Source organism: Melopsittacus undulatus, chromosome 6 (assembly GCF_012275295.1).
Source record: "Melopsittacus undulatus isolate bMelUnd1 chromosome 6, bMelUnd1.mat.Z, whole genome shotgun sequence".
Lineage (NCBI taxonomy): Eukaryota > Metazoa > Chordata > Aves > Psittaciformes > Psittaculidae > Melopsittacus > Melopsittacus undulatus.
In genome coordinates, this window is record NC_047532.1 from 51,437,212 (window position 1) to 51,459,073 (window position 21,862).

The 21,862-nt window shown below is 49.3% G+C and overlaps 1 protein-coding gene across 1 annotated transcript in view; it reads left to right on the forward strand.

Annotated features, from left to right (window-relative positions):
• TNN (tenascin N) overlaps positions 1-21,862 on the forward strand; it is a 34,119-nt gene that overhangs the window by 7,727 nt on the left and 4,530 nt on the right. Inside the window, 3 exon segments of the mRNA XM_005150191.3 lie at positions 17,202-17,465; positions 18,147-18,407; positions 21,427-21,574. Coding sequence (XP_005150248.2) covers positions 17,202-17,465; positions 18,147-18,407; positions 21,427-21,574 — 673 coding nt within the window.

The following is a 21,862-nucleotide window of genomic DNA, read 5'->3' on the forward strand; positions in this document are numbered from 1 at the left end:
TATCTCTGGTGTCATGCAATCCTTCTTTTGGGTTGGCGGTTCCCCAAGCATAGGTGGTGGAATGGGCATCAACGGGTGGCAGGTTACGTCGTGATTGCAGCTGCCACTTTTGCGTTTTCATGGGGGTTTTCCCCTGTTGGCTTTCAATTGTCTCCCAGGTAGGGGAGGCCCTGGCATTCGCAGACTGGCGCAACCGGTGCCACCAGCCTGGCCTGGGTGCCACTGGAATAAATGATGTACTTGGCTGCTCCTCGGTGTCCTGAGCTGCTGCAGGCACTGCCTGTTCATCCCTGTAGAATCGCGGTGAGGCAAAGGTTCTGCTGGCCTCTCCTAGATGCTCTTCAGGTGCTTTCCTCACTTTGCGCCTGAATACAACCTGCAGAGCTCTGTCGATAACTGAGACCCTTTGTGGGGCCTGTCTCTGGGCGTGTGGTGGTACTAGTCCTTGTGTAAAGGCCTGTCCTGGTCCCTGTCTATCTGTGCCGAGGCTCCTGGCCTGTGTTGGTGCCTCTCTCTGGGCCTGTGCTGGTGTTGGCTGCTCGTCCATTTCGCAGGTAACAGACAAAGGCTTGTGCAGGACGCCTCTCACGAAGTTCCTGTCTCTTTTTGTTTGTATCATCTTACAGGCTTTAGGGCTGAGCAGGGCAGATGGCTTTCTCCGTGCCTCGGTTTCACTTTGGGCCACATCCTCCTGCTCCTTCTCCTGCTCAGCTCTTGCCTGGATGGCAGCCACAGCCTTGTGCACAACGTCCACCACAAAGCACCTGGCTGTTTCCTGCATAACCAACTCCAAGGCAGTGGGGCTGAGCAGGGCCAACCACTTTCTGCGCTCCTCTTCTTCTACATCCTCCTTGTCCAAGCCATGGGAAGGTGGTGCTGGTGCCTCCTCCTGCTCTTGTTCCACAGAAGTGAGAGGTGCAGGGTGCTGCTCTTCCTCAGCAGCTCCAGCCAGAGGAGGAGCTGCCAGCTCGGTGTCTGTGGCACCGGCCAGGACAGGAGACACACTCTGCAGGTCTCCAGCTGCCTCTGATGTCGCATTTATGCCCACATTGCTGCGGATGCTGGATTCCAGATGGATGCCTGCTCGGGCGTCCTGGAAGAGCTCTGGCACCAAAGGGCTGACGCAGATGTTGTACATGGTGAGGGCTTCCCCTTGGGACAGCTCTTTGTCACTAACACAGTCCAGTTCCTGCTTGGCCTCCTCATCGTTCTCCTCAGGGAAGGCCGCTGACTCCTCCTGTAAACATACAGCAGAACATCAGGAGATGACAGCTCTCCCTAGATGTGTCTCTCTCCGGGCTGCAGGTAGCTGTGTGGGTGCTGTGCCGTGGGCTGCTTTCTCCCCTGCAGACCTGTGTCCAGCGCCAGGCCTGGGTGGTGCATTGGCCGTCACCTGGGCTCTGGGGTTGCTGCTGGTGGCTGCTCACTGGGGAGGTCCCTCACGGGCTGCTCTCCTTCAGTGCCTTTCCTCCAGAGGAGGGGTGCCGGATGGGAGAGCAAGAACACAGGCAGGGGAAGGAGGGAATGTCAGCTGGAACGCACAGGGAACACGAGCAATGCCCCTGACACACGCCCTTTGGGATCTGGGGTTGCCTCCAGCACCTTGGGATCCCCAATGCCGGTCACAGGGGTGTCACTCACCTGGGGCTGCGAGCCCTGACTCAAAGGTGAAGCTGCTGCTTCTCCTTCATCATCTGCTCCAGGCGCAAGGTAAGATATCCCAGACTCTGCCCCAGGGATCATCGTCACTGCAGCCAGAACTTCCTCCTCATGTTGTGCTGGGGAGACAACAGCTCTGCCGGCCTCCTGTTGATAATCTCCAGGCACGGGAGAAACCATGACTTCTCCAGCCTCATCTGCAGCTTTGGTGAAAGGGGCTGAGCTGGGCTCTGCCTGAGGCTCCACAGCCATAGGAGTCTCGATGTCCTCAAGTGTTACTGGTGTCACTGGTGCCACTGACACATCCACGTGGCTTTGGGCCACATCCTCCTGCTCCTTTTCCTGCTCAGCTCTTGCCCGGATGGCAGCCACAGCCTTGTGCACAACGTCCATCACAAAGCCCCTGGCTGTTTCCTGCATAACTAACTCCAAGGCAGTGGGGCTGAGCAGGGCCAATGACTTTCTGCGCTCCTCTTCTTCTACCTCCTCCTTATCAAAGCCATAGGAAGGTGGTGCCGGTGCCTCCTCCTGCTCTTGTGCTACAGATGTTGTCTGTACATCTGTCCCTGCGGCAAGGTGGGGTTTCTGACCGTCTGCCCCAGGGATCTCTGTCAATGCAGCTGCATCTTCCTGCTTGTCTTCTCTCGGAGGTATAATGGCTCTCCTGGCTACTTTTTGGTTGGCAGACATGGGCAACACCGCGTCCTCTCCAGCCTCATCTGCTGCAGGGGCGAAAGGGGCTGAGCTGGGCTCTGCCTGAGGCTCTACAGCCATAGGAGTCTCGATGTTCTCGAGTGTTACTGGCATCACTGGTGCCATTGACACATCCACATGTCTTTGGGCCACATCCTCCTGCTCCTTTTCCTGCTCAGCTCTTGCCCGGATGGCAGCCACGGCTTTGTGCACAACGTCCACCACAAAGCACCTGGCTGTTTCCTGCATAACCAACTCCAAGGCAGTGGGGCTGAGCAGGGCCAACGACTTTCTGCGCTTCTCTTCTTCTACCTCCTCCTTATCAAAGCCATAGGAAGGTGGTGCCGGTGCCTCCTCCGGCTCGTGTTCCACAGAAGTGAGAGGTGCAGGGTGCTGCTCTTCCTCAGCAGCTCCAGCCAGAGAAGGAGCTGCCAGCTCAGTGTCTGTGGCACCGGCCAGGACAGGAGACACACTCTGCAGGTCTCCAGCTGCCTCTCCCCGAGTCTCTGCAGCCACAGCAAACTCATTGTCCTTAAGTGCTGCATGTGACAACTCTGCCATCTCCACATGCAATTTCTGGCTTATCTCTTGCTGTTCTACCTGCTTCTTGTTGGTTCTCTGGACCATAGCCACAGGCAGGTGCAGCGGCTTCATCTTTTCAGATGTTGTTGTGACCTGCACAACTGCATCCAGGACTTTGGTGTTCTGCAGGGCAGGCCCATGTCTCTGTCTCTGCGGTGCTGCTTCCTTCCCGACAGCATTATTAGAAGCCCACGCCGGTGGCATGGGAGTGAGACGTGCTTGGTGCTCCTCTTTCTCAGGAGCTCTGACCAGGCAGCTCCTCTTTGGCAGCTCCAAAGGCTTGATCTTGCTGGGCAGAGAGGGCAAGCGCTGTGCAACAGGCCTGTAGTGCACACTGGGCATCTCGGTGTTGATACACGTAGTGATATGTTCTGCTGGAATTGCTGGCAGGTGCTCTGCAGCTCGCCTAGTGCTTCTGAGTATGGGCTGAGTGGCTGGGCCCTTGCTGCTGCTGGCTGCACGGACAGTGTCTGTTCTTGCTTGTGTCCCTGCAGCCCTGCTTTGTGCTGGCTCCTGCCGTGCCACTGGCTGCTGGTGACGTCGCTGGCTCCCGGTGCTGCACCTCTGCAGCACTGTGCTCATGCTGCCTGAGCTCTCACCTGTGGGAGCAGAGGCTTTGGACCTGTGCAGGGCAGGCTGACAGGTCTCTGGCCGTGCACCTCTGCTGCCGTAACTGGGGACACGGTGGAGCTGGGCAGCAGTTTTGAGAAGCTGCTGTTGGTTGCTGCTTGTGCTGCCAACGGCCGAGTTCCTCACCCTGCCAGAAGCTGCAGAGGCTGCTGGTGTTACAGGTGACAGCCTGCGGCAGCTGCCGACTGCTCTCTCTGAGCGAGGTGGCGGCCGCGGTGCCATTGTGACCAATGGTGGCAGCTGGAGCATCTGCTCCTGTCTCAAGCCGCTGAGGCTGGGCAGCACCACTCGGTGCCCCAGGCTGCCCATCTGCAAAAGAAGCGGAGCAGAGAGGCTGTGTGACAGTGTCCCTTGTGCCCACATCCCAGCTGGCTGAGCTCAGGCAGTTGGGCTCCCCTGCCAGCCCCAGGGCAGGGCTCAGAGCCGGCTGGGGAGAGGGCTGGCCGCCCGCAGCCCACGCCCACTGCCCAGAGCACCCCCGGCATGCCCGGGCAGGCTGTGGGGCTCAGCATGCGGGGCTCAGATTGCTCCCTCCTGCACCTCCCGCCCGCCCGTCAGCATCTCCCGGGGTCGGGAAGACGTTTGGCCCCATCTCCCTGCGGCTCCCTACCTGTGCCTGCTGGGTGACGACAGGCTGAAACCTCTCCAGGTAGGGCACCCGTGGCAGCGTGATCCCATGGTGGGACGATGCCTGTCTCGGGCTGCCCTGCGGCGCTTCCTCAGGCTGCCTGTGAGCCACCTGCGGGCAGGAGGAGGAGGAAAAGGTGTGTGATGGAGGCGGCTGCCTTGGCACAGGGGCCCGTGCAGTGCGAGCAAGCCTGGCCCTGTCACCGAGGCAGCTCCGAGCAGCCCCGTCCCACCACCGGCCTCTCCCTCCTGCCCTGGTCCTCACCTGGCGCCTTCTCTGCTTGCTTGGCCTGCCCTCAGCGGGCTGGGAACGGGCGTTTGCCTCTTTACCCACGGGCATCTTCCACGTCCTGGACGCTGAACTGCCGTGGGCTTCCAGGGGATTGCTGCCTCCTGAGGGAGGCCGCTCCTCTGGACTGAGGTACTCCAGGGCTCTCGCTCCTTATGTACCCCACGGTCACCAACGTGTCACCCCCCATCACAATGGCCTCTGGCCATGAGGAACCCTCCCTACACCACAAAGCCCTGGCAGTTGCCAGGGAGATGCCCATGCCCCTGACTCTTTCCACCGAGTCCCAGCTGGTGACGGGCATCTCCACAGTGACCAGCGAGGCTTTGTGATGTTGGTGCCATTGTGTCAATGGCCACTGGGCACAGCAGGGCTGCTGCAGGCAGTCATAGAGTCAACCAGGTTGGAAAAGACCTTTCAGATCATCAAGGCCAAATGTTCCCCAGCACTGCCAAGGCCACCACTGACCCATGGCACTGAGGGCCTCATCTACACAGCATGTGTACATTTCCAGGAATGGTGACTCCAGCACTGCCCCAAACAGCCTGTTCCAATGCCTGACTACACCTGAAGTGATCTCCTAATCTCCAGTCAAAACCTCCCCTTGTGCAGCTTGGGGCCATTTCTTCTTGGTTTAGTCCTTGCTCCTTGGGAGAGGAGACCAGGCACCTCCTGGCTCCAGCCTCCTCTCAGGTAGCTGTAGAGAACAATAAGGTCCCTTTTGAGCCTTCTCTTCTCCAGACACAGGGCTTGAGGGGCGGCCCAGTCCAGGGGGGCAATCATTGCTCTAGTCCTGCTAGCCACACCGGTGCTGATACAGGCCAGGATGCTCCCAGCCAAATTCAGGACCCAGGACTTTGCCTTGTTGAACCTCATACCACTGGCCACGGCCCATTGATCCAGCCTGTCCATATCCCTCTGCAGAGCTGCCTGCCCTACGGCACATCAACACTCCCACTCAACTTGGTGTTGTGCGCAAACTTACTGAGAGGGCACTTGACCCTCTCATCTAGATCATCGATGATCTGGTTCTGTGATTCTATGATTCTAATGAAGAAGTTATGCTACGCTTGCCACAATACCGAGCCCTGGGGGACACCAGTAGCGACCGGTCTTGTTGACAGACGAGAGACATTAGGAAAGCTGAGGGAGAGCTGGGCTGCTGGCTCCAAGCCCAAGCTGTGCAGGGACCACAGGCATCTCCCCTAGCACACACAGAAAGGAAAGAGGACGTTAATCCAGGGGTTTGGTGACTTGGTGCCAGAAAAATACACAGGAAGAGGAGGAAGCAAAAAAATACAGAGCAAGGGGTTTCCTGCAGACCACACGTCCCCACCCAGAACCACTTCACAGCTCTGCAGGGGCTAACGAGGCAAAAGGCACCACAAGGGAGGAGCAACCAATTGCAGCACCAGTCAGGAGCATAACTGCTAGTACAGCCAAGAAAGAGGGGCGGGGGATAGCAGAAGGAGATTCTGCTTTGAAAGGCAGAGGCACTGTCACAGGTTGCCCAAAGAAGTGGTAAACTGAAATAAGCATGTACAAAATGAAATATAATCCTTTGTAAATAAGTAAATTCACTTCTAAGTAACGTTAAGCTTGGTGGCTCTGTAACAACAGCAGTGGAAAGTACCTTAGGTAAATTTTTCACAAGAATCAGCTAGAACCAGACTAGTGCAATTGGTTTACATCTGGATCTGTTTGTGTCTCATCAGTGTTTGACCACGTTTTGCAAATTATCACGGTAAGGATTTTGCTGTTAGTATTTGTCTGGAACTCTGTCTGTGACTTGCTGGTATTTGACCTAATTTTGTGGATTATCACGGTAACGATGTTGGTATTGACGATATGATATGAGTACTGCTGTACTGTATGTTCACGTGTGTTATTAATGCTTGTTTGTCAGGATTTTGTTTGTGTTTTAAGTCTTGTAGTTGTGTGGAGTGTGCTTGTGGGATCCCTTGTATGTGTTCTGGAAAAGAACCTTCTCCATAAAGGAAAAGCTTGAACAGGGCAGTGCTGTAAACCTGCAAAGCTTTATCAGGGGGTAGAGAGAAGCCTACTGACATAGAGCTGTCTGTGACACACTCACGTGTGGCAAAGAGGGGTTTGTGCTCGGAGAATGAGCTGCTGTGAGGCTTCCTCTTTGCCACTGGTGTTTCCTCTGTTCTGTTGAGCTTGGGCAACTCCTGGACGTTCTTCTAGAAAAGCCATGACGCATTTATTTAAACCAAGTTACTTTTGATTTTATGCCGATGCCTCGGTGCATCCTTTAAAAGGAAAGGAAGGATTTGCTTCCAAATGTGTTTGTACAGAAGACAATAGATCGTAGAAATGAACACAGAACACCAACAACCCCTAGAACATGCAGAGCCCACGCAGGAATGATTCCTGTCAGGAACTTAGGAGTCCTTGTCGCCATTGCACTTCGTGTGAAACAGCCTTCCTTTGTGACCATGATTACCACAAGTGCTCCTGTCAATACAATGATGAAAGGGAAGGAGAAACAAAGGAGATAATAGCTCCTAATCAATCACTTTGTTTTTCAAAGGGTGCTTTTGTTTGACGGTTTGACTGGCTTAAGGAGGTTAGATAACCAAGAGATACATCTTGTTACAGGATGTTGCAAACTCAGGTGCTTGGCAAATAACCATATAAGGTATAGAACAAAATATTAAGACCACGGTTAAGCTTGTAAGCATTTCTTCTGGCCTCAGTTTCCTCCTTGTGATGGATTACTTTGGGATCAATATGGCCTCCCTCTACTCCTGCATCAACCCTGTGGCTCTCTACTTTGTCAGCCGGAAATTCAAGAACCGCTTCCAGGTAGGATTGATCCCTCCAGAGCTCCTGCCTACAGTGACCGTTCCCAGACATTGGCATAAGTTCCCATGGACTAGACACAGTGCAGACAGAGGCACCCCCATTGCAGTGGACTTCTGTGCTCCTGAGATGAGTGGAAAGGAGCTGCAACCAACCCACAGGGTTCTCCCATTTGGTCATGTACTGATCATAGTTCTCCCAGTTTTTCCCCTTGCTGAGTGCCTCTCTTTGAAGCTTGCAGTATGCCAGAGCTTGCTGCCCTCTGATGGGAATGCTTTTGCCAGTGCAGGACAAGCAAAAAAAGTCCCTCTCATTCTGAATCAGAAACATCCCCACAGACTATTAGACCAGAGACAGGGGGTGCTTTAAACATTGATCCCAAGTTACTGAGAGATCAGATTCAGGAGTAGTGGAGCCCTGAGAAAGGAAGGGGATGCGATGAGAAGGGATAGAAATGGATGGGAAGGGAATCATTTCCTAGATGCAGTGTCAAAAAGAGCTGTATTTACAGCATTACCTGTATTTTCTGTCCCCCAAGGATAAGAAAAGACAATTGCAAAAAGTACCCAAGATTTTGGTGTCTTTGTTTCCAAACCACACCAGCCCTACTGTGGAAAACCTGCTCCCAGCAGATCTGCAGGACGGCAAAGTTCAGAAGTGCAGGCTGTGATCCCCAGCCTGGCACTGTGCAGGTTGACTTGCCAACATCAGTAAGGGAATATTTCCTCCTGTTTTACCGTGTAGCCCAGACCTGAAACCTCTCTCTCCCAACTTTTGTCTCCTTGCAGTCCTGCCTGTGCTGCTGGTGCCAGAGACCCACTCTGAACATCACACCAACGGATGACAAGGGCTCTGTTGGGAAGTGGAAAGCCAATGGGCAGGAGCTTGGGGTGGATGGGAGCAGCTCCCGCTTGAGTAATAAGTACAGCTCTTCCTAAAGCCATGCCTCTGGCAGGGCTGAGAGGAGAAGGCTCTGTGCCAGAATGGCAGGACTCCTCCATTACTCTCGCATTGCTGTTTCCTGGCTGGGCCTGAAAAATTTTTGTCTTCATGTGATAACCCACCTGAAAGGAGCTGCAGCATTTCACTAGACCCCTGGGACTAGCTCTGAACACAGGCTCTGTACCATTCTGATCCATCCCCTGGTCTGAGCCACTTCTGGAGGAGAGGGAAAAGGATGCAGATCCTCACATGATTTTCCATTTCCTTGCAGAAAAAGTTAATGACTTCTGGCCATCTGTCTTGGTTGGAAGTGTGAGGTCGGGAGGTGTGTTAGAAAAGGAAAGGAAGGTTGAGATGTGGTCACATTGAGATGAATGTGGGATGAGGAGGAGGAGGAGGGGACCATGAGTGATAATTTCCAGCTGAAAAAGCCAAAATAAAGGTTTGGTAACATCCCTTATCATCTCCCTCTGTGACTGGAACAGTTTGTCCCTGCACAGAGAGCCAGGATAAGATCCTGGCCCCATGTATGTCTGGTAGACCCACTGACTGTGTGGAATCTCCTCCTGTTCATAGTAGGGAGAGATGGTCAGCAACTTTGCTTCACTGTTTGTCACTGCTTAAGTAACAAACCTGATTTAAGGAGCCCTAAAAGTCCTCCCCGATTCACTTCTTCCCCAGGCTCCCCAACCAAGGATGATGCTCACCCCACCCATGTATGGCACAAGAAAGGGATCGTATGGGACCGCATGGCTTAGAGGAGCAGATACCCTTGGTGGAAGCTAGTGGCTTTCTATCAGCTCCATCTTCCCCCTTCCCAGGGCAGGTGAGCTCCTGCTAGCCGGGCACGGCACGGCTGCTGGCCAGAGGGGCTGTCCTTCAGGGAAGAGTGTGTAAACCCAGGAAAGGGAAGGCTCAAATGCGAATGAGGCTGCAACCAAGGAACCAGCCCCCACCTTTTCTGCCCTCTGCTGAACCTGGCAGCAGCTAGTTCTCTCCCTGACACAGGATGCAAGGGAGAGGATCCAGGAACTTGGCCCTTCCAGAAAAGCATGCAGCCTTCAGTTTCTGCGGTATTCAGCTGCTGGAAAGTCCACAGGCTCCTTCAGCCACTGGCTCTGGGGAGGGGGATTGCCTGAAAGAGCACAGCTCTGAAGGGCAAGGGGCATTTTGCTGCTGCCAACGAGGCCAAGCTCCAAAGGGGTAGCAGAGCTGGACCCTGATGTCTCTTGGCCACAGCACCATGACACCATGTTCATCCATTTGTAAGGGTGACACTGCTGTTCATCCTCATGGTCAAACTGCAGTGGAAAAGGCAACAGAGGATGTTCAGTCTCAGCTAAAAGAGCTGCTAGAGCTAACCAAAATATGGCAAAGAGTGTTCACAAATTTATTATTTAATTAATTTCCAAGTGCTTTCCCAGCATGTTTTTCTAAAAAATCATGCTTGCATATCCCACCAAAACTTTAAAACCTGTATGAGAAAGTTCTACTTGCCAAGGTTTTATTGCTGTTGTTTTTCCCTTCTCTCTTTTACCTCTCTCTCTTTCTTTTCCTCATTCCCCTTTTCCTGTTGCCAAGGGAAAAATCAAAGAGAGGACAAAAGGGGAGCATCCTTGCAAATAAAGCAAAACATTTTCCAGGTGTTGGGTCTTTTTAGCTTTGATCTCACCAAAATGCAAATGTTTTACAAACAAATCACATTTCGGAAAGACTAATGCATTTCAAGGAAAGCAGAATGGCTGACAAGTAGCTAGACCAGTACCTTTTCATAACCCAACCCACCCAAAGGAGCAGATGTGGCTGTGTCCATGCCGCAGCGCTGCTGCTGTGCTCTGCCCCAGAGCTGGCTGCGTTGTGTTGGAGGACAAGCGAAGTTAATGAAGAAAACTGATGAACACTGAAAACTCCCAGTGCAGACACTTTAGTAAAAGGATTTTTTTTTAAATTATTTTGCTTATAAACTTGCAGGCAATTCCCCTCCTAGCCAGTCTGGACAGTGCTGTGAGAAAATTGCTCTAGTGGAAGGTGTCCCTGCCCGTGGCAGGGGGTAGGAATTAGATGAGCCTCCCAACCCAAACCAGTCTGGGATCTATGAATAGATGATTTGCAAATCTTGGTCACTCTCCCTTTCTCATAGGTGAGCTGTGCTAAGGGCAGGTCTGCTCACAGCAACTCCTGGGTGTGCCTGGTGTGCTTGACCCTGGCTGTGGCTGGGTTTGGAACTGGATGAGTTTTAAGGTCCCTTCTAACCCTGGTCTCTTCATCTGAAAGGGACAGAGCCTTTACCACTTCTTCGGACAACCTGATGCAGTGCCTCTACCTTTCAAAGCAGAATCTCCTACTGCTATCCACCACCACTGTTTCTTGGCTGCACTAGCAGTTTTCCTCTTCATTGGTGCGGGAACAGGTTGTTCCTCTGTTAGTCCCCTGCAGAGCTGTGAAGTGGTTCTGGGTAGGGACATTGGGCTCTGGAGGAAACTGTGAGAAAAAAAAACTTTTCTTCTAAAAGCTCAGGGTAGACACAGCAGTGAAGCAGCTGTTTATTAATGTTATTGCAAAAAAAGGTGTCCTGGCAAGTAGGCATGCACAGCAAAGGCAGAACAAAGATTTATATTTCCTATCCCGTCCACAAGTTCCCTCCCTTGTTTCCCCATTGGTTGGGTACTCCAAGGTTCACAGACTATCGGATGCATATAATCTACATGCCAACTGTCCCACCTCTGGTTACATCTCCCATTACTTGATTTTGTATGCCCCTTCCTCTCATTTATTTATCTCTTATTATGGTTCGATTTCATAACTCTCTGGCAGACCTGTGGTACGCCGACTTATGTTTAACCAACCTGCACCTGCTTAGTCATAGGCTGTACAAAGGTAGTATTCTTTTTAACCACAAAGTGTATCTTTCATCCAGAGATGATACTGTCTTTAACCACAGAGTGTGTCTTTCTAAGTTATGGTATCTCAAACCCTTTGTTTTGTTCCCTGAGTAACAGCCCCAGCCCCAGTATTGAAAAATCTTAATATTGGAAAGCCTTAATCTTGCAAAGCCCCATCCCCAATTATGCAAAAACAACACTGTTTCTCTTACGCTCCCTCTTATTCCTCTGTATGTTACTAAAACATGGTGGTGTTTGAAAGGAGACTTTCTTTCTCCTGGGTGCTCCTCATTAAGCAGCAATCTCCACTCAGTCAGGTTAAAGCCGTTCCCCCTTGTCCTGTCCCTACATTACCTTGTAAAAAGCCCCTCTCCAGGTTTCTCAGCCTGTCTCCAGAACCCTCACAGCATCTCCGTGGCCTTCTCTGGACTCACTCCAGCAGCTCCACATCCCTCTTGTGGTGTTGCCCCAGAGCTGGATCAGGACTGCAGGGGCGTCTCCCCAGAGCACAGCAGAGGGGGAGAATCCCCTCCCTTGACTGCTGCTCACATGCTGCGGATGCAGCCCAGCACAGAGGGATTCTGGCCTGCAAACAAATAACGCTCTATTTAACACATCGGCGTTATCAGCGTTGTTCCCAGGCTGAAAGGCAAAAAACACAGCACTGCACCAGCTACTAAGAAGGAGAGAAAATGACTGCCACTGCTGAACCCAGGACAAACACACAACCAGAAATACTTGGCACAGGGAATTCAACACACAGACCTTACACACGTCCATGGAGACTGCCATCCCTAAATGCTACTGTATCTCTTCCTCCCTCTGTGCCCTGTACTCCTTCATGCTCCTCTGCAAGCAAGAGCAAAGAACAAATGTTAATAGCATATACCTGAGCGGCTCATACATCCCATGCCACCAGCCTGCTGTGACTTCTCTGTCCAGCACAGAAGACCCTGAGCAGCTCCAACAGAGCTCCAGGGACCTTCAGAAGTGACTGAGCTCTACATTCACTCCAAGGAAAAGGAAGCCAGGCCATGCTGCAGGTCACACAGAGAAGGTCCGAGATAACTGTAGGTTCTTTATGCCTACAACACAGGTGTCAGCCCCTTCCTCTCACCTCTGAGACCAGGAGACAGAAAAGCCCCCTGAACTCTTCAGGAATACTCTCACCTCCAAGGTGTTGAGCATATATTAGCAAACACCCATCAGGTCGTTTAGCCCTTTCTGGAATGGCTCAACAGCAGGAAGGGCCCCTTTGTGAAAGAAGATGGGTCAGTGGTTTCCAAAGTGGTTGGTGGCCCTCTCCCTCACCGCTCTGGGCAGAGTAGTTGTTCCCCCATGATAGGAACAGGCTCTTACACAAGGCACATGCCACACACTTCCCTCCTACCAGCCCACCATCAGCACCCTGAGAGCTGAGCTCAGGCCCAGGCTGTGGTGCAGGAAGGGCAGAGCCATATCCTGCAGGTAGCCCCACAAGGAAGGGGTTCCCCTGACAAGGAGAGCCTCAGCACTACTCATTTTTAGGAGATTAAAGAGCCAGTAAGCACAAACTAGATACTCAGGGGAACAGCCCCATAAGGAAGGAATGAAATAACACTGTCCTCCTGTGGCAGCCGACAAAGCTGTGGAGCCTAGCTGGAGGGCAGTGGACTGAGCTGAAGGGGTCCGTGTGCTGGGAGGAGTGAGTGATGGCCTGAAGCTCAGAGTTGTCAGTGCTGCCTATTAACAGCGAACACAGACCCCTCTGGGAGACAAGTCAAAAGATAGCATAGACTGATGTGGCTTTCCAAGAGGGCTTTGGTTCACAGCCTGATGACCAAAGCTGACAGACAAGCAAAAAAGGAGAAGCAGAAGCAAATTGTCTCATTGCAGCTACGTATGCCAGCACACTTTGGATTGGCCTTCCAAAACTTCTGCTGATTTAGGGGCAGATGAAGCACCCATCACCTCTGACAGGACGTAGCAGATCTACCTTACCACAGCACTACAGTACCGTGCCTGCAGAGAAGAGGGAGAGGAGTGGTTTTCTTTATTGAAATGACTCATGGTGGAAACCTGACATGAGCACAGGGGATTCCACAAAAGAAGGGCCCTGAACATGGAAACAATGCACATCCCATACCTCTGGTCTGGATTTGGAAGTTGATCTTGCTTTCAGAGGGGTGCGTGATGCAGTAGCCACAGAACTCCACATCAGGGCTGCAGGAAGGGCGAGAGGAGAAGAGAGCAGTGAAACCCATGGCAACCCACAGCAAATCTCAGGGAAGTCGGAGGCTTGGGCCACCTCAGACCTGCTGGGGCTCAGGATGCTTCTAACATGACTGAGGGTCTTACGGGAGGGATATGCTGAAAGGACACTACCTGTGTAACCTTATGCACACCCTTCCATCTATCTCTGAGAGGCAGCTGGAGCTTTGCAGGGGAAAGACATGTCTGGCATCCTGCTCAAGCAGGGGATCCTGGGTGCTTGGAAACCTCCATCCACACAGACCTGTTGCAGTTCTGCTGGGCAGAGGAGGCAGATGGGCCTAGGGCACCACAAAACGTTTGCAGACTGCATGACATCTGCCTTCACAAGCCGAGGTGGTTGGTAGAACTTTTGTGCACACAGCAGAAAGCACAGCCCCTCACAAGAAGGCTGCTCTTTTTCTTGTCATGGTGATCTATCAGAGGAATTCACATGACATTTAATATTCATCAACGACCTGGATGAGGGAACCGAGTGTACCCTCAGCAAGTTCACTGATGACACTAAACTGGGAGGAGTGGCTGACACACCAGAAGGCTGTGTTGCCATTCAGCGAGACCTGGACAGGCTGCAGAGTTGGGCAGGGAGAAACTTGATGAAATTCAACAAGGGCAAGTGTAGAGTCTTGCATTTGGGAAAGAACAACCCCATATACAGGTTGGGGGTTGACCTGCTGGAAAGGAGTGAACGGGAAAGGGACCTGGTGGACAGGAGGATGACCATGAGCCAGCAATGTGCCCTTGTGACCAAGAAGGCAAATGGCATCCTAGGGTGCATTAGAAAGGGTGTGGTTAGTAGGGCAAGAGGGGTTCTTCTCCCCCTCTACTCTGCCCCATGCTCCTAACCTGGAAAGCACCGCTGCTGCCATGGGTATGAGAATGACGTGTGGGCTGAGTTGCACTGTGGAGCTTTGTGTGCCAGCTGCTCACAGGGTGGCCAGGAGTGCACGGTGATTTTCCAATCCCAAACACAAACCAAGAGCAGTGTGCACATTCCTGCACAAGTACCTCTGCAGCCTCAGGGCCACCTCCCTGTCGTTCCTCTGCTGCTTCTGATTTGCATGCTTTTTTAGTGAGGCAAAATTTCATGTCGATCTTACTAGTGTGGTTGAATAGGTCCCCAGCTCAGCTTGAAGACTCTTTGTTTTGAGTCCTTGTGTATGGCAAGGCATCAGTTACTATTACAAAGAACAGTAAAACAGCAAAAATTAAAGCCTCATAACTGGAATATGTAATTCATGTCTTGCCTTTAAAATGCCATAAACCACCTCCAGGCTTTTCTTTGGGTGACAGTTGTAGCTTTTCCCAAAAAGACAAGGGGCTCATGCACATTTTGCACAGATAGTCATGCCAGAGCGTTTTCTAAAAAGGAAAATCACATTTATTTGGATCATGGCATAAACTAAGAGGGGAGTAAAATTTCCTGAACAGGATGTTTGGTTGCTGTCTCTTGATGACAAGAAGTTTCCATTGGAGGATGCTTGCAGTAATGTTTGCAGCTGGGTTGGGAAACTCCTTAAGCCTCTGTTCTGCTCAGTTCTTATATTCCAGCCAGCCACTGCTCAATGTGGCTGTGGGTACAAGAGCAGTTTGTACTGACTATTTACACGTCTTCTCTATGTGCAATCTGCACTTCAGTAGCAGAAACTTCCTATGGCAGTGTTTGGGATGCTGCACTCAGGATGTTAACCAACATATTTAAGCACATAAATCGGACTAAACACAAGAGCTGCCTCAGGGAAATTTGTAGGACTGCCTGAAGTTCCCATCCAGAAGGGATCAGTAAGGATCAGTCAGATGCTTAATTAAGAAGCTCAGTCAATCACCAGCTTTCAATTGGTCCATTGTCTCAAAACAGCTCATGTTCTAATGACACAGGGGACTGGCTGGGAGGCTTATGGACCACCCAGCATATGCATACAGGCACAGCCCATACCCAGCTGCAGCACAATTATAACTAAAGAAGAAACTTGATTTTCATATCGCACAAGAAAATAGTTAACTTGATTCTTCTTGCTGCAGGTGAGGATCTTATGCTGCTAGCTAGCTGAGCTGTGATTATTCAAACACAAGTTCCCAGTGTGTGCCACTCTAGGGTGACACAAAACACAAACAAGCTTCAGCATCTTTCATTAAAATGAATTTTCATCTTGCAAAAGAAGTGAAATTAGTACACACAGGTGGAAAATCACAACTTTTACAACCACTGATGTGTGATAAATCACAGTACAGCTAAACTGATGTGTGGTAAATTACAGTGTGGCTGTTGGTTGTGCATTTATGCTCTTGAGTTTAAAGCCTGCAGCAGAATTAGAAATGCTGTTCCCACAGTTTGGGAGGCATCTGCAAATCTTTCATTGCTCAGGATGATAATATGTGTTTAGCAGCTCAGTGAAGAAAAAAATATCCAGCAAAAAAAGCCCTGTTCTCTGTGTGAAGGTTGTGTAAAAGCTGTTCTTGAAGGGCCACATTCCTGCAGGCTGTGTTGTGATACTGACTTAAGGCTTGTGAAACCTAGTGGCATGTTTCCACCTGTGAAAGGGCAGGGGAATGACTGTAATAATCGGGGGAGATTGAAAGTGTCTTTTTTTCTAGTGGAGAATGTGTCCTTAGTTTTCACTAGTGCTGTTGCCTTGTTCTTCACCTTTAAACCTTTTCTCAAAAAAAAATTGCCAATTTAGTGTCCATGTAGTGGCCAGATGGCTGACAGAAGACACAGTCATGATCTTCTGGGATAGGCACTGGCCTCTGACAGATACTTGATGAGAGACAAAACAACTGATGGGGACACAAAAGATGTGGAGGTGGGGAAGGACCAGAGCATCACTGCTTTGACAGGACTGAAACCAAGCAAAAATAATGCCCCTGGCCTCTAGACAGACAGGGGAGCCCAGCAGACATCAGAGCTGTGATAGGCAGGAAGCTTTGCTTTACCATAAAATAATCTTTTTCCAGGAGAGGTGTATTTCAGACATGTATTCTGCACAAGTGATTTTGGGGTTTTTTTTTTGGGTTAATTACCAGACCAACTGAGGCAAGAGCTTGTGATCTTCAGAAAGTGAAAGACACCAAGTTCTGCATGGGCTTTCCTCTCTGTCTATGCAGGGCTGGCTGTGTTTTTGCTGCTCCCCAACAGAAATCCCTGCTCTTCCTAGTGTGAAGAGGAGACCTAGACCCAAGCTGAAATACCTCTGAATTGCTCACCTCCAGCTTTGTAGTTTAGGCCTATCATTGATAAGAAATACAGGATGAGAAGTGGAAGAAATTGGTAGGACTCTTGAAGAGAAGTGTAGCATCATTGGGAAAACTTGTGTTCTTCGTTCCTAACTGTTCCTGCAGAAATTAGCAGCCCAACTCAGGATCTTGCCACCCTGGCACTGACATGCAGGTACGCTTACCAATGTATCAAGATTGGCAGGGTGTGCTAGCAGTTAGCACCCATTTAAAATCTACCTTGCACTGTATTCAACAGTATAAAATTATTTGGCTGCACAAATGGTGATATTCAATGGGACTCACTGAAGTGTCAGCTGTTTACACTGCATGATCAAAACACAGCTTATAGCTAAAGATAAAATTTCTACTACATTTACCAGTTTAAGCTGATAAAAAAAACAAGCAGGTATTTGGGCACACAAATCTTTTTCAGGTCTTTGGGCATAGAATCATTTCCCAAAACTCATCTGTTTTTTCCAAATAGATTTCATAGTCTGATAAAGTGTACTGCCTCTGGCTATAGAACTTGTGTCGTTTGTGTCTTTAGACCATTGTAATTACCGCAGCATTATACTAAAACTTCTAATAATTACAACTTTCACTTCCAGAAACTGACAGCCCAACTGAGCTGCTGACTGACCAAGTCACAGAGGATGTAATTACTGTTTCCTGGAACAAAGTCCAGGCTGCCATAGACAGATACAGAGTGAGCTACATCTCAGCTGATGGGGACACAGAGGACAGAGAGGTGAAAAAAGACAAGAATGTCACTACCTTGGCAGGACTGAAGCCAGGCATGGAGTATGTCATTTATGTCTAGGCAGAAAAGGGAAAACAACAGAGCAAGAGGGCCAGCATTGAGGCTGTGACAGGTGAGTGGGCTAATAGATTTTATTAACAGTATAAGTTACAGTCCAGCTTTGCCTTAACACTGAACAAATCCATCTCAAGACATTTTCACAGTAGAGGGAGATTCAGGCTTAACAAGTCAAGACTTCAGGTTAGTACATCTTTCTGTGAAACCTATTCAACATCACAACAGAGAGAATGTAGTTACTTCTATGTACTACAAATGGGCCATGTTGTGAATACTAATAGGGATTAGGGAAAATGAAGCCTTTGCAGCAGTCTCTTATGTGTTCATATAGTCTTATTTTATTTTAATTGCTTAATTTGTTTATCTTTCATCATGGAATAAGGAATTTCTCAGTTCCTTTTTGCAGATTAATAAATCACAGCGTAGAGAGACTAACAGTAGGCAGGATGCCTTTTCTTGCAATACAATAATTAATCCTGGTGCCCCAGTTGCTCTTCCTAGGATGTTCCTCCTGTGATTCCAGTCCTGGTAAGGAGATGTAGTGATCTGCCAAGTGTGTGGGCCTCTGGTTTATAACAGCACTGTAAAGTTGAATATCTAAATCCATTGCAAGCGGTTGCAAGCACTTGAGACCCATGCTCTAGGTCAGGATCTTGCCGAAGGATGACAAACAAATGTGTATCTGGGTCATCTTGGTCTTTTAGCAAGAGTCCTTCCCTTCTAACTGTTTCAGCAGAAATTGACAGCCCAGCTCATCTAATGACTGACCAAGTGACAGAAGACACAGCCACCATCTCCTGGGACAGGGCCCAGGCTCCTGTAGATAGGTACATGGTGAACTACACCTCTGGTGGTGACACAGAGGAGGTAGAAGTGGAAAAGAACGAGAGCACTACGAGACTGACAGGACTGAAACCTGGTATTGAGTATATTATCTTCCTCTGGGCAGAGAAGGGAACACAGCAGAGCAAGAAGATCAGAACTGAGGCAGTGATGGGTATTCCAGAAAATATTTTTGCTTCTACATGATACTGTGTTGTGGAGGTGGTCTCAGTTTCTGGCCTGTTGCAGAGCATATTTGTCTTGTGGGGACATCCATGCTAGGGGCATCTTCAAGCTTCAGATAAAGATGGTGCTAAGTCTAGATAACTTTTTGAAAATAATTACTGCTCTTAATTGAGAAACTATGAGCCCAGAGTGAGTTTCACAGCACTTTGCTAAAGCACTCATCAGCTTTGCCTGATCTTTTTGGTCTTCAGGTATGCTGAGCTTTGCAAGTGTGGCTTAGCTCTACCCTAGAGTATTACACTACTGCTGTTGACTCCTCTCTAAACTTTGGATGACCCAACTAATGTCACTGATAAGAACAGTATTTATCAATGAATCAAGACTTGAAAGGAAACACCTCTATTTTAGCTTTTCTCCCAGAACATGAAAAGGAAGCCTGGTTTGAGCCTGGATAAAGTTTCTTAACTATCAGTAATTTCCTTTGTATAATCAAAGCTATTGCTTGCAGAATTTTGGCTGCATAGCCAGGCTGAAGACTGACTGGGTGGCAGAGGACACTGCTAGCATTTCCTGGGAATGAGGGAGAGGTGGGGCAGGACACAGGTCCTGCTATCCCAGTTATTTTTAAGCCAGATGTGGTGTGCATCATCTGTACCTAGACAGCAAAAGGAAGCAACCAGGCCAAAAGGGCAGGCACAGACACTCTCATGGGTGACCTGAGGAAATGCTGGAAAGTGTTTTTTTTGTAGCTATGGAAGGAGGAATATGCATCTTCACTACCCAGAATGACCATAATGGAGACTGCTGATAAAGAGGATTAAAGTGCAGATGTAGTAAAGAGTGACAACAGCTGATGGTGCCCAGTTTATTTCACTAGTCCTTAGTCAAAAGCATGCTGTGCTTCATGTGCTGTTACCAAACTTAACAGTTACAGAGGTTTAACAACCAAAGTTAAATCATTTTAGAATTAGGAACAGTTTAAAATAAGTTGCCTGCCCTTTGGATCTTGACCCTAGGTCAGTCCTAGCAGACTGCCAAGTTCCTGTTCAGCCAGCCATAAGGATTATGGTGTGCTGGGAATATTTCAGGATCATTCCACATCCACTGGCCTTGCTGATATACTTTTTCTTAGTTTGTGAATCAAACTGGTGTGAGATAGAGCAGTTGAAGCTTGAATTTAGGGCAAGATGTCAAACAGTTCCCCAGTGCTTACAGAGGTCAAGGGCAGCTGATGGAAACAAATGAAGATCTCCTGAGCCCAAAAGAATGAACTCATCTGGAACTAGAAATGCAAGGAGAGTTTCAGCAAATTGAAATAGTTTATTTGTTTGGTTTTTAACTGGAATTAAAATGGACACACCTGGAAGCTTCGCATGAAGTGAAACTGCTGGGAAGAGTGAATGCATTTAGCATTAGTAGGGTTAGCTTTGAAATACCTGCACAAAACACATGTACATTCAATTTTGGTGTTATATTTCCAAAAGCAAGGGCACCTCTGCTAAAACAACTTCTGAGGGGAAAAAAACCCCAGCATTTTCAGGGTGATGGCTGGTTATTCCCTGGCATTAAAACGGGCTGTGGCACGGAGTTTTCTGCGGTGGCCTGCTGACCCATGGGAACCGCTGTGCTGTGGAACCGCCGACTAAGGCGGCGCTTCCAACCCCTGCTTCTCGTGAAGGATTTTGTACCTTCTGGCGCCCTCTGCTGTCCAGTGAAGGTACACGTGTAGTCAGCCTCTCAGAAGGCTGCCTCGTTGCTGCCTCGTTTTACTGAAAGCAGTTTTTTAGTGGTCTCCCAGGTGAACCACGAGTTCATTAGGTAATGTCTACTGAGAGATGGTCTTCAGTTATAAGGAATAGCCGGTGTAAACCAAAATGCTGTGTGAACTTTGGTGTTACTCTCTTCTTTGTTCTCCTTACATTTGGTGTTTTGATTTCTTGTTCTTTGCTGTTATAACTGTTTTAAGCAGTAACCCTACACACGAGGAGTGCAGCATTTCCTGGGAGAAGACACTCTTCTCATTTATCTAAGGCATAGCTTGACCTTATTTTTCTCCATGGCCTTTTTACAATGTAGTATTTCACTGATGCGTTATAGTTGTTGTTAATGCTTATCATCATAGCACTCTTCAAGGTCTTGAAGAAGTTGCTGGAAGTGTTGTTGCCTGGTTTACATAGAGAAGAATTGAATTAACAGACAATGACATATCTGTAGTCTCCTGGGGAAGAGGAGGGAATTGAGATGAATTATTCAGTTATAATTTTCTATAAACTCAGGTCTGCTTCAGGGTTGGAGCAAATCTGTGGGTTCTTGCCTACCAAGAACCTTCTCTCTAGAACTTGGAAAGCCAGACAAACCTCGCTTCCAAATGAGCTTTCATCTAGGGAAGCACTTCAGTCCTCTTGTAGGTATCTCATAAGACTCTTTTTGACAACTGCTGTGAACTGCTATTGCTTAAAAATAATTCTTGTTCTTTCTTATGTGAATTTGAACAGTCTGACTGCACAGGGAAAATCTGGCTGAGCTGGTGTCCCATATACAGCACAGACTGAACTGTAAAGCTATGCATTTCTTTGTATTCCTGTGTTTACTAAAGAAGACTAAAGCATGGCAATCATGCAGTCATGCTTCATTTGCAGTAGGGAAATAAGGTGTAGGGCCACTCAGCCAGCCACACTAGGGCTATGCTCTAGGACTGGGGCATAGACCCCAAGACTGTCCTGTCTGTGAATGCTTCCTGGATAGGAGTCTGATGGGGATATCTAAGGCAGCTGTGGTGAGCTTCTGGGCCCTGAACAGTCGAGCGAACTGCAGAGCTCACAAAACATCCCAAACCACATCTGTAGCAGACCTTGCCATGTTTGGCTTCTGCTGCTTGCTAGCTATGCAGCTCACTGGGTAGTTTCTGTACTTCTCAGTTAACAGGCTCTGAAAGCTCAGCCCAAGTGCTGCACTGCAGTTGATGTCTTTTGTTTATATAATGAGACTCGAATTTTCTTTTTTAATAGAGATTGATCCTCCTAAGAACCTCCATGTATCAGGTGTGACTCATTCTGCTGGTGTGGCTACCTGGACTCCTCCTGCAGCACAGATCGATGGCTATGTTCTGACCTACCAGGGTCAAGATGGCACAAGCAAGGTACAACAAATTCCTCAGTACTACAGACCCCATTGAAATCACCTCTATGATTATGGGCTCTGCCAGTTGCATCTTGTGGCTATATAGAGTACAGGAAAACAATTTTGGAGGGGAATCTATGCTATCCATGGCCCAGGGAGGAAGGGCCTGAGGAAGGACATGTCACAAAGTCCCTCCACAGCTTCTACTCAAGACAGTAGCACTTCTTCCCAACAGATCTCTAGGTGAACATTTTTACTTCTGTTTTCTGAACTATTACCTGGAGAGGCAGCCCTCACCAGGGATAGGTTGTCCTCAGAGTTCTA